Source organism: Spodoptera frugiperda, chromosome 10, assembly GCF_023101765.2.
Source record: "Spodoptera frugiperda isolate SF20-4 chromosome 10, AGI-APGP_CSIRO_Sfru_2.0, whole genome shotgun sequence".
Lineage (NCBI taxonomy): Eukaryota > Metazoa > Arthropoda > Insecta > Lepidoptera > Noctuidae > Spodoptera > Spodoptera frugiperda.
The window spans coordinates 9,479,461-9,493,350 of record NC_064221.1 but is presented as its reverse complement, the minus strand read 5'-3'; the positions used below and the strand labels follow the sequence as shown (position 1 = coordinate 9,493,350).

The 13,890-nt window shown below is 34.2% G+C and overlaps 1 protein-coding gene across 5 annotated transcripts in view; it reads right to left on the bottom strand.

The window, feature by feature from the left end:
- Positions 1–329: 329 nt before the first annotated feature.
- LOC118277478 (uncharacterized) overlaps positions 330–13,890 on the bottom strand; it is a 32,280-nt gene continuing 18,719 nt past the window's right edge. For 2 of the 5 annotated variants that reach the window (XM_050696536.1, XM_050696538.1), the window contains 2 exons: positions 11,463–11,541; positions 330–4,988 (listed from right to left, as the gene is read on the bottom strand). In XM_050696536.1, the coding sequence (XP_050552493.1) occupies positions 3,349–4,988; positions 11,463–11,541 (1,719 nt within the window). In that variant the 3' untranslated portion in view covers positions 330–3,348. Of the gene's footprint in view, positions 4,989–5,289; positions 5,386–8,235; positions 8,257–11,462; positions 11,542–13,890 lie in introns of all 5 variants that reach the window. The other 3 variants (XM_050696533.1, XM_050696535.1, XM_050696534.1) reach the window with 3 other exon arrangements.

The following is a 13,890-nucleotide window of genomic DNA, read 5'->3' as shown; positions in this document are numbered from 1 at the left end:
TGAGAGAGCCGTGCTTCGGCACAAATGAACTGGCTCGACTGAAGAGATACCACGACCTCACAAAAAACTAAAAATTCTAAACACACCGACGCTTCTGGTGTTGCATGTGTCCATGGGCGGTTACAATTGTTTGCCATCAGGTGATCCGTCTGCTCATATACCGGTTTTTACAATAAAAAAAACACGAGGCCTAAAACATAACTGGTTAAAAACAATGCCTTCTTGCTCTGAAATCGAATTGCAGCCATTCCAACAACGAGACAATTTTTCTTTTAGTTAAAATTCTAAGAAAATCACCTTTGAAAAGAAAACAATAAAACAAAAGAATGTTTAAAAATACAAGTTTAATACTTACAAAAATTCTTACGACTAATATTTACAAAATATAATTAATAACTTAATTATATTATTATAGTTACATTGTATTTTATAACTACACTTAGATAAGATAAGGTCGATAATCTAAAAATACTTTTTCGTAATTTTCTTTGTGTATAAAGAAAGAAAGACGTTCTATATTGCTTTTCTGTTACACTTGTATAAGTGCACTGGATCTGGTGACTATGAATATATTCCATAGTTATAATATTTAACATTATATTACTTATAAATAACATCGCATTTTATTGGCAGTGTCGGTTTTCATTCTTAAATATTTATTCTTGCACAGTTTTCACATCAGCGTTATAGATAACTATAAAAAAATATACAAATCGATGATCAAAAGTCCATCACCTAAAATCATAGTATCTCTTTATCATCATCATCATATCAGCCATAAGACGTTCACTGCTGAACATAGGCCTCCCCCAAAGACTTCCAGATAGGCCGGTTCGAAGCGACCTGCACCCAGTCTCTTAAATATGTTTAATTAAAATCGGAATTAGCAGAAATATACAGGGTGTCCCTGAAGTCGACGTCCAACAGGCACCAGATGATCGGCAAGGTTCCAAATGTTATCAGAAAAATATAAAAAAAAATCTATGTCCTACAGTTTTTAAATTACAGTGACTTATGTGTTATCCACGAAAAAGTACACCCTGTGCCAGTCTTTTGACTCTTGTTGCTACAAATCTTTATTTTTTCGTCTGCAGTCTTCCTTACAATATCCTGAATAGTGCTCCAGTAATATGGAATCATAAATTCTTAGCCAACTGCTTTAGATTGGAAAACATTGTTAGTTTAAGAGGAACCAAATACTCTGAATAAAATTTTCACCTTACTTTAAGTGACTGTACTGAATAAATTATGTATGGCGCTAGTAGTGGCAAATTTCACCAAAGTTGGCGCATTTAATAAGGATTATAAAATGGTATAGCACTTTGCAAATTATTTCTTAAATTCGACACAAAAAAAGATTTTTCAACGAAACTCCGTGTCGATGAATTTATTTGAACTTACTAAAAATTCTTCTAGTGTACTCAAATCATACGTTATAACCTCGTATGCACTAGACAGCACTGTGCACGCTATTTGTTATCATCATGTTGAAAATCAGCGAGGATCTCTTATCAAACAATATTGTCTGTTTACCCGTGAATTCGCTTGCAGCATTCGTCGGCAATATTATCGCTAGACGAACTGATGTTGTGCATCTCGAGCCATCGTACTCGGGCTTCGGCATTTTAGCTGACCACTGGCTTTTTTGCGCCGTGTTGATTATTTATTTTTTAAATTTTTTTTTGCTTTACCTGCAATTCCTTGTAACGGTGCAAATAACTCTTTCTCGACAAACTAAAGAATATTTGATGCTTCATCCCGCATTTGATCACAAGGCATGAACACGTAACTTAATCGGAGGATTAACCCATTTCTTTTTTTTTTTTTTTTGATGGGGATATGACGAGTAATTGTGCGTAAGGGCTCATGTACACATTGTACACCATACCACTACCGCGTCGATATGCTGTATACATGACGCTGCCGCGTCCGTTCCTTTTGATTTTACTACACATTTGATAATTGTTTGATGCACTATGAACATTATATTGCAATCATTCAATATTATTTAGTGAAACATGAATCACAACATCAGTTCCTCTAGTAAGTCTAGTAATATTGCCGACGAAAGCTGCAAGCGAAATTATGAGTAGACAGACAATGTTGTTTGACAAGAGATCCTCGCTGATTTTCAACATGATGATAACAAATCGCGTGCAAAGTGTTGTCTAGTGCATACGAGGTTGTAACGTATGATTTGAGTACACTAGAAGAAATATTAGTAAGTTCAAATAAATTCATCGAAACGGAGTTTCCTTGAAAAATCTTTTTTTGTGTCGAATTTACGAAATAATTTGCAAAGTGCTATACCATTTTATAATCCTTATTAAATGCGCCAACTTTGGTGAAATTTGCCACTACTAGCGCAATACATAATTTATTCAGTACAGTCACTTAAAGTAAGGTGAAAATTTTATTCAGAGTATTTGGTTCCTCTAAAACTAACAATGTTTTCCAATCTAAAGCAGTTGGCTAAGAATTTATGATTCCATATTACTGGAGCACTATTCAGGATAATGTAAGGAAGACTGCAGACGAAAAAATAGAGATTTGTAGCAACAAGAGTCAAAAGACTGGCACAGGGTGTACTTTTTCGTGGATAACACATAAGTCACTGTAATTTAAAAACAGTAGGACTTAGAATTTTTTTTATATTTTTTTGATAACAGTTGGAACCTTGCTGATCATCTAGTGCCCGTTGGACGTCGATTTCAGGGACACCCTGTATACTTTACAGCACTTATTTTAAAGCACAAATCAAAATGACAGACCTAACAAAAGTAAAATAATTCGTAGATACTTCAAATCATATAGACGACTCCACAAAATAGCATAAGCCTCGCAATTTTACTGACGGAAGACAATGACAATAAAAAGAATGGTTACAAAAAACTGAATAGCGCAAGACGCTATCTCACGTACCAATCACATGTATGGAATACTGTAGATTTTCCCATAGCAGACTCACATAGGCAATCCATTCTTAGCGTTAACGTCATTATAATTTGATAAAACTTTTGGTGCTTGAACGTGCCATGATGTAATTATGGTAGTAGGAATGGAATTGGAATAAGTGTATTCCTGTCTCAATTAATGTTTAATTGGTAGAGACAAAAGGGTAAGAACCTGATAGGTTTTCATTTAAAAGTTTGACCATAAAATCTGCAGTTGGATCATTTTGATGATTAATATTGTACACAAGACATAATCCTAATATTCTTTGTGACATTTTTCTTTACAAACAGTTATTTATAAATACTTATACTATGGGATTTTAACAATGGTATAATGAAGTTTTCAGCACCCGGTTCCTAATATGTCTATAAATAAAATATACGTTATAATACTTTACGCAAACTTGGCAGATCCTCGGGACTTCTGCCAGCAGTATGAGACGAGGATACTGCTCATCAAAGAAGAGATAAGTACTAGAGACCCTCCCCATAAAGCAGCAGGAGGTGATAAACAGAATCCTGTGGCCTCAGGAAGATCTTCAGCTAAAACGACCCTCAATCCTTTACCAATAATCGTGGAAGGTTCCTTCGTGCTGTTTCCAATATGGATGATGTCTCGTCGCCTCCTCCTTGGCTCAATACTTCCAGGGTTGGGGCATACATCGCAGTCAGTCTTGCAAAGTTCGACCTCACACTGAATAATCAAGTCCATTTCATCAGGGAATTTGAAAGCGTTGAAGAAAGCAAAAGCGATGATAGAAGCACCGGTATTTCCAGTGTCTCTCGTCTTCTGGAAGGCTCCAAAGACCTTGGGCTTCAGAACGCATCCGTTGCTGTCAGTCAAAGGAACAACATTACGGTTCTCTGAATCTCTAGCTATACATTCTCTGACGAGGATGTCGAAACCAGCGTCTCCAGTTACAGAGACGACTAGAGTCATAGTTTCTCCGATCTTGACTAAACCGTTGGCTTCAGGAGCGAAGGGTCCTCTACCAGTCTGAATGTCCAACCTAGCCATGGCAGTGTCTCCGCTGAAGTTACTGGTGATCTGGTTCAACATACCTACACTGAGGGAGTGGACCAGCTGTTTCTTCAGGTTACCTTCCCAAAGACACCTGACTCGTCTGATGTGATCCCAGACTTCTTGAATACCAACTTCGTTTTGGAGAACAAGAACATTTTCTAAGTATGCTTGACCTTCATTCTCGAAGTCACTGTAGAATCTAGTACCGCAAGTGTTCAAGCTGACTGTGAAGGAGTATTTGGCTTGGTTCGAGTTCTCTCTTACGTAGACACATTCAGGTTCGTTGTAGTGATCTTGGGAGTAAATAAGACCATTGTATACTTTGTTGAATTCAATGTTGATGGTCATCATTTCTTTGCCGCAGTCGACGGAGATCTCGTGAATGTGAGGAGGGTGGCGGTCTTCATCGTCAGTCTGTACTTGAGTTTGTGTGGTCTGAGAGATTGAGCCGCTAACACTGCTAGAACTAGAGCTTGAACCAGAAGTAGAAATGGAACTAGAACCAGTGTTGATGCTACCAGTTTCAGAGGATACGTAGATTGATTGCGTGGTTTGATCAGACTGGCTCGGTTGGTAACTTGGTTTCGAATAATCGTAGCTAGGTTGGGATGGCTGCGATGGTTGGTAACTAGGAGAAGATGGGTAGCTTGGAGATTGCTGTTCTGGTTGAGAAGGCTGGTAGGATGGTGAAGATGGACTTGGCTGGTAACTAGGAGTTGATGGGCTAGGAGAGTAAGAAGGTTGAGACGGTTGGTAGGACGGCTGTGATGGTTGATAAGCTGGTTGTGTAGGAAGACTGGGCTTGTAGCTTGTTTGGTAGGACTGTTCAGGTGGCTGATAGGTCTCGCTTGGCTGGTATGACGGTTGGCTGGGACTGGGTGAAGGTCCCTCGTTGTAGGTCGGAGATGGACGGGTTCCAGCGGCTGGGTACCCAGTGGCAGGTGGAAGATAGTTGTTTGCCGGTTCAAAGGGCCTCGGTTTCTCTGGTTTCCCTCCGAAGTACTGACGAGCTGAAAGTATATGGGGGAGAGATTAGTGAAGATTCTTTTAATGAAATTGATGATTGCTTCTCTGCTACCCAAGTGTGCTAGTGCTATGCTGGAAATAGTGATTTGTGATATTGTGTTTAAAGACCTATTTCAGTTATTTGCTTTCGTTGTAAACCAAACTTTTCAAAATATCTGTCTTCTCTACATCACCTAATTAAACAATTTTACATTCAAAAATCATCCTTATAACCATTAGAATAGAACTGTAATAACAATACACTTAAAACTAAACTATAACCTAAGTCTTAACACTAATCTGCACCTTTCCTGTTCTTCTGTTGGTAGAGGCCCTGGATCCACTGAAGAAGGTTGTTCACCATATCATCCACTTCCATCTGCTTATCAGCCTGGAGGTCCGCTGGAAACCATGGTCTTCATCAGCATCCAAGAGTTTGAAGGTCCTCCACCAACTACTTTCTACCAGTTAGATGTTCTTGGAAGGTCAGATCTTGAAGAGGTCGACAGAAGATGAAGAGGTGGTAGAGTGATTAGATAATGAGCTGGTCAAGCCAAGACTTGTTCATATTTTGATTGAATATTGAAAGATATTTTATTTAGCCAAGCAGAGTTGCTAAAATACCTTTAAGAATTGTATTGAAGTGTTTCATCAGTCTTTTAGGTACACATAGTGTATCTGCAGATTTACATGGTTAAAAGTGATTACTATAAAAAATCTAATAGAAATTAATCTGTCGCAGTCTAAGACTGCTCAGTTGACGCGGTAGCTGGGCCACCGGCTGCCACGCAACGGCCAGAGAAAAAGTTCGTGCCTTTGTAAAATGATTCAGGCACCAGAACATGTACCTATGTGATACAATCAAAAATGAACATTACTTCAATCAATATAAAAACAAGTCTTGACCACAAACCAGTAAAGTTGTTACATAGTACAGTCACAGAATTAAACATACAAATGATTAAATTAATAAGATTAAAGAAAATAACAATTAGGTAATATTAGTAGCTCTAAATACAAACTAAGAAAATAAGCAACTACATTAAAACTACAAGCATACAAAACTACAAGACATAAGTAAGTAAGAAAAAGTTAAATCTAACTACAAAATACAAAAGTAAAAAGACAAAAGAAAAAACAAAGAATAAAGATACCATTAAACACTACAAAAGAATAAGAAACATAAGAGATAGTCTAAAAATAGTCACAAACCCAAACTTAAAAGTAAGAAAAAGATAAGAATAGTACAACTGAAGACATTTTTATAAAGATAAATAAAAGAATACCTGAAGACATTAATATAAAATTATATCATAATTTATTAAATTATGAACTATTTACATCAATTTAATTGGCACCTAAAAATTTAAAGGAAAAAAATAAATCTATTTTACGGCTCAAAACCATTTGCATAGAAATTGGGTAATGATGAAGTATTTAAAGTGGAATAAAATTATTAAAGTGCAAAATATGATTACAATACGTATTTTATCTCTCAAAAAGGTAGGCAAAGGTGCATATTTAGCTCAAATGTAATAAGGGATGAGCCTATTGCGTGTAACGATAAGCCCAGATTCTATGGGGCTTTGCGATAGAACCTATGACAAAATTAAAACACTTTCTAGGATAACTCAAGGATCCAATCCGATTTTTATGTAGCCAAAAATGTTTTTAATATGTAACCCGAAAAAATTTTTCGGATTAAAATCGGTTTAGTAACCGATTTATTTTAAACCGATATTTTTGTATCAATACCGATTTTTGTCACTTGATCGATCCAGATGGTTTGGAGTAAGATCAGTTAGATCGATAAATAGTATGGCAAAAAGTCAAATTATATGTTTAAACTCATTAGACCGTAATATACTGACATTAACAATAAAAACGTATAGAAAGTGAAGACAACTGGAAAGTATGATGAATTAATTAGAAACATAAATATGACGGTTACAAATAATATTAGAATAATGTACCGTATAAACGTGGATTGCGTATAGAATTTAAATATAATCGCACTTTATCATCTAGTGTAGTGACGTTGGTATTATTTTATTTGCACATAATTATTTGTGTTTTATTTCCCGAATGCGTAATAAAAATAAAACATGTTCTTTTTAAATCGAACGTACCGATTTTTTAAGATTTTCTCTACAGTCATGTGGAGAAAACCGATATTTTTTTAATAATCCGTATTTTAATTTCGGAATTCCGGATTTTCAATTTTCGTAATTCTCAGTATAACACATGTAGAATCTGGAATTATTTGTATTCATGAAAATAGGCTCGTTTTGTATTACACAGAAGCCAATACACAAATTAATAAAAATTATTAAATAATGAATAGTAACATTTATTATAAGCACCTCTACCTTCTATCAGTGAATAAAGGACGTAGTATATTGTATCAAAATCTTAAAAGAAATGAGACCTACATAGAAAAACAGAAATAAAAGTAAAATAGAAGTGCCACGCAAGTGCGGGCGAAGCCGTGTGAGTGTAATAGTGTCAAGAAGTTACAAGAAGAATAGTCAAACATAAAGAAGTAACAAGAAGTGAGTTCTAGAAGCGTGGAGTGAATGTGATTGGTGTCATTTGCTTGTAAACATTGAATTAACAGAAGACTGAATGTAGTCAGAAGTAAAACTAAATTGTTCTGATTTACTTATTATTATGAATTAAATTATGAACATTATTTTGTATTTACGAACACATTTTTTACTCATAAATATGGTCTAATGAAGCTATGGCAATATGAAATGTACAAAATTCCGTTATTTTTGTCTTTCCAAAGAACAATGAGTATATTATGTTAGGTATTTTGATTTGTGTTACTAACAGTTTTATCTCAATGGTTGTTATTTGTTTACAAACAAAGGACAGTGTGAGTGTGGCAAAATGTTATAAGATACATTATTTTGGGTCACCACAAATTCAAACCCTATAAAATATATAAGAGTGAATTTCAATACTAATGTCATATAATAAGTGATACTACATAATTAAAATAGTAATATTACGATAATTTAAACGTGATGCAATAACAACAGAAGTTTTAATTTGACTAATGCATTACAAAATATAATAAGTTACTTTTAACAAAAAATATATATATTTCTGACATATTTTTTACGGAGATCGTGTGTTTTTGAACCCCACACAGTAGTGTATCGAAAATAATGTGATTAAATGATCAGTGATGGACCCAAAACGAAAAGTTTACATATAAAAGTTTGTATGTTTGAGTGTACGTACCAGTCTTACGTTTTCTTGGTTCTGTAAAACATATTACAATTAATCTATATTCAAAACATGTACATGTAATAATTATAGAATTATTAAAAAAGGGCTTATACAAGTAAATAATATACAACCACAACGCATGTTGATTCAGTAGCGTAAGAGGCGTATAATTTTATCATATTGGTCCGAATTTACCGATTATTTTAATGAACATAAGAAAAAAACGTATATACTTATAGAGAGAGTACTTTACAGATACACGTGTATAAACCCTTTCCTGGTAAAAAATGTTGGGGATGTATATTAAATACATAATGAAAAAAAGAAAGAGGAGAGTTTTCTCCCTAAATTGGTAGAACAAGAAAGAAATATTCTAACTACAGAGAACTATGTACATATTGATTTCTATACAAAATATACAATGAAAAAAGCTTAAAATTAAGACTTATAATTAACATGCATCTTTTATATACACTTATAAAATATTTACAATAAGAAGAAAATAATTTACACCTATTTATTTACATTAATACCTAATTTAAAATAAACAATATTGAATATTTTTTCATAAATAATGAGTCAAAATTAATTTTGCTATGCAAAATCGTGACATGAAGTTTCTAATTCAAAATAATACAAGCATAGATAGCATCATAATTATTTAAATCGATTTTAAATCATCATGCAGTAATCGATATTTATCACTATTGTAGATAATTTCTACTCTTACTAGCAATGTTTGTTTATAAAAATAATATGTACCTATATGTATGTAGATTTTTTCTAATATTTCTCATTAATAAACCTTATCATTATATTCCATACCTAACACCTATTAATCATCCTTTTTCAAATGCAAAAATAAACAAAAGACAATACTCAGCTTTGACAACATTGACAGTTTTTATAATCGGACATAATCGGACAATCGGTGTAAAATTCACGCGATTACATAATTACGTAATGGGTCCCCAAAAGTGACATTGTTTACCTATTGTATGAGACGTGTATGAGTCTTGTATGACTTTTTCTCATACAAAACTTATACAGCCAAGGCTATATTTGGTATCCGTTTTCTATTTCGTGCAAACCGATTTTAAGCTTTAAGAATCGATTACTTTGCATTTGTATCGATTTTGTTATGCATGAGTTTATTTGTAAACAATTTTTCTCATTGCAGTCTCAAAATTACGCAATACTTGCGTATTTTTAAGTGATTTTTTAAATGCATATAAATAATACTTTTTAATAATGATACTATTGTTGACGTTTTAAAAGTTCCTAAGTGTATGGTTTAATTGGAATAATTTATTTGACTTTGACTTTGAATTAGTCATCATCAGAAGCCCTAACAGTTCACTGTTGCAATATAAACCACCTCTGCAGAAGGGTCTCCTCGCTTGGAAGACGAGGTTATCTGATTGGATTAGATTTCATGCTAATTTAGTTAAGCATACTCATCTAGTAACACTGCTTTTGGTCTATTTGAACTCTAAACAGCCGTTTAAGGAAATAAAAGACAATATTAAGGCTTATTATGCAGTTAAATTACATAATTAACTAGCAAAGGTGAAAGTGCTGAAACCAATTGTCAGCCCCAGGTACCAGGAACACATAAAATGTAAAGCGTTACTTTGTTGTCAATAATGTGGCTTTAAACCTTTAGCTTACGTATGTGTGTGTAGGGCTACCATGCGTTAGGCAATGTATGTGCATTTCTTCAATAATGGTTTTATTTTGGTGCATGTGCGATTGTGAACTTTAAGTTATTTGTTGTATGATTTATTATTCTTTGATGAGAGTTTGGGATTTGAAGCCTTGGTAACTTTTTTGTGTGTAGTGCAATATTAAGTCGGTGGGTTTAGTGGCTTTATAGTGCATCTCCAAATAGCATAGTACTTTTCTTTGTTCCAATTTACATCTCGAATATTCGTGCGAAATTGTAATATTCAAATTATATTTTTTCTTTATCTTTCGAATTTCTACTTGCTTAAATGACTGCAACTGTGACTGCCGATAACGAGGTATAAAGTTCGATTCCCTAAAGTAATAAATAACAAAGAAAATCGGTTTTTTGATGCGCACAATCAATGTTATTCTGACAATTCCTCCCAAAGATAACTAGATACCTCTAATATATGAGGTATTTTAAAAGTATGTACCACAGCTTTAATGGGAGATAGTGTTGTGTTTGAAGATTACAATAGTTAAGAAATTTTGTACCCTAGACCAGTTAAATCAATTTAAATTAAAGCAGTTAAATTAACATTGACTCTACTCTGCAAAAGTGGTTCCCAAATACACACGAAATAATGAAAGACATAGCTCTTTAATAACAAACTGAATGAAAAGAAAATACTCATATAAATAATTTATATTTACTACTGTAATCTTCAAACACAACACTACCTCCCATTAAAGCCGTAGCAAATACTTTTAAAGCTCCTTAGGCATTAGGTACCCATTTTAACATCTTGTAATGGTAACCCTACACAACCCAGTAAATACCAAACAATGTAAACAATAAACACATAGAAATATGACATAAGTTCTACAGGATATGTGCGAAACGCATAATATTTGTTTGCTCAAGTCTTACGCAGACTCCACACTGCGTATTGTCCACTAATAATGTGGCTACTACATTGTTTGTCTTTTGTTTCTGTTGGACCTGGGTATGTCCTAATGTTGTGAATAGCCACTGAGAAACGACCAGCGGCATTTTATAAGTATTTGGTGGCCTAAGTGTTATTTTTGGTTTGCGTGTCACCTCTGTTGTAGTACAGCTGGCATTTAATGCAATATTTGCTACCTGCTTTCCATTAAATTATTTTTTATAGAATGGAAAACATGGTAAGCGATTACTGGCCTTTTAAAAAGGTTAGTTTTTCGCCACTCAAATGGTCTAATAAAGTATTTCTTCTAAAGTATCTGCCTAATGTGTAGAAATAATGCTGAAAATACTCTATTTAGTACCTACGAACCCGAGACCTCTTACTCAGCAATTACACTTACAACAACTCAACCAAACAGACATAACCTACCACACTTTCCTACTATTAAGCAACACAATTAGCATAATTTTGTTTAAATACCTATCTCATATCATGTGCTCTATTAATTTCTAAATTCTTATTATAAAAGTGCTTAACACAATTTGCATAATTATTAAATAAATTAAATCTGCAGAGTGCGTAATAAAAATGGCGATTATTTAAATTAGTAATAATAATACTTACGGAAACGAGAGGAGCTCTCGGCTGCGCCGGCGCACGCAACGAGCGCGCATAACGCCACTACAGCGCATAAGCGCACCATCTGAAAAAAGGAGAAAATAATTAAGTATTTGTTAACTTTGGTATTAGATAAAAATACTTTATTTTATTTTAAACTGTTTTAATGTGCTTATATTGTATGGTCATCAAGATTAAGAGTGTATACCAAATATCAGATCGATCGGATGTCACAAAGGGGTTAAATTCCAATTACTAAATTTTTACACACAAACAAACAAGTTAAGATAAGTAAAACCAGTTTAGAAAGAAACCAGCAGACAATCAGCTGATGGTAAATCATCACACCTTTTTTGTGGGGGAACATCATCCAATGTTATCTCCCACCTTGGGCGAGGCAAAAAAATTGTCAGACGCTTAAAACTACCCCGTTCCTACTCCTGCTTTTAGTTAGCCTGAACTAACCAGCCAAATTACACCAAAAAAAAACTATTTAGAAGGCCTCCGGTAACCTCACTCACACACACGAAACGTGTCACGACGATTTTCTAAAAGGCCCTGGCATAAAGCTCTCCCACGTTACAAGTAAAGTTTAGTATATAGATAAACTACCTATTTCTATTCTAGATAACAACTATACAAACAATTGACTATAAACTTTTGAAGTCAAAAAATCCCAACATTAGACTTGACAACTTTGATCAAAACTAACCTCAATTCAAAATCAAATCAAAGATCAAAGTAAAACAAGTCAAGGTTTAATTACCATAACCAGATAGATAAATCTATTGTTTGATAAGCCTGGGAATCAAACCTGGTACCACAATGAACAATTACTGTACGTGTAACCTGAGCCTAATGTTGCAATCATCCGATATATGCTAACGTATTAAAGTAGGCAGTATTTAGAGCAATACGTATAAGAACTAAGTGTTCAAAAAGTTAATTAGATAATTTGCAGGGACTGTCTTGTTGGTCGAGTGGTCGCATGTACGACTGCTGCACAGGGGGTATTGAGTTCAATTGCCAGGTCGGGCAAAGTATAACTGGACTTTTCTCCGGCTTTGTACGGTTTTTCGAAAATTTCTCAGTAGTAGCACGCTGTTTGGAATTGTGCCCAGTAAATGGCTATAGGCTCATCCCCTATTACATGGGACTTATAACATAAATTGTAAAAAGTGGGTGTACATTGTATAGCGGCATTACGTGCCATAATGTTGTGCACCTCTGCTTACGCCTCCGGGCTTAAAGGCGTGACGATGTAAAAAATATATATGAGCATGAAACTAGTCGAGTTCCTCGTCAAACAGTTACGCGAGTAAGCCGATAACATAATAATTAATTTAGTGTGTCTCACGAAAGTTATAATAAAATTATATATTATGAGTATGTATCGTATGTAGACTCTATGTTAAATTAACGAAATATGTACGTGTTATGTCAATTGTTTCAGTAACTTCATGTCATAACAATTTCATGAGAATTCCTAGTCTTGCATGATTAATTTTTTGTTTAAGATAAAAATATATCTAGGCAAACGATTTTATCTGCATGTGTAGAAACAAGAGGTTTCATTACACTTAATGAATTGCATGCTAGTTAGAAGATAATAAGGTTCCTTTTTGTTTGACGAGGAGAAAATCATCCAATGACTTCTCCCGCCTTGGGCGAGGCAAGAGCGTATTGCCATATCCTTTCTATCAGTTAAAATATAATATGGTTTTTGATCTCATTGCTAAAGAAGTGTTTTGTTACCAAATATCGGATACTTTCAAACCTTTTTAGAGTGCTTTTCTACCAAAGATGTGCTATGCTACGTGGATGCATTTTGCGTCCACCAATCATATTCATTTGTCCACATAACTTAGCACTGGTAGAAACGGACTCAGCTAAACTATGTTTTTTATATGGAGAGATACCCCACTGTCAATATACGCATCTTCCTCCTACAACTACATAGCTTAGTATCAGTGGAAACGGTCACATACTTTCACAGTTTAGCTATTACATCTTCGTAGCATAGCTGCATAGCACATCTCTGGTAGAAAAACACCATAATACTAATCTCTAAACTTTGTACTAAACTGTCGTATTTACAACAAAATACATAACACAACTCCATTTACTACAATAGCGCTTAAGATAAAAATCTCATGTCAACCAAATTGACACCGTAATTCACGGAGATAAGTTATACAATGCAATAATTGACGGTTTTGTTTCGTTTTAACGCCCATTGACTTGAGCGGCGTAGACAATGGACAGATTTGGCCATTATGACCCGTGAAAACTACAATGGATTACTTCCACCGTGGTGATATTAAGTCATAATGGATACTTCCTAAAAGTCGGGTAAATATGCTGTTCTCATTCTAAGGGTCAAATATTTGTTATTTTACGAGTGAGAACTGTGTAAAAGAAAACTATTGTTTTT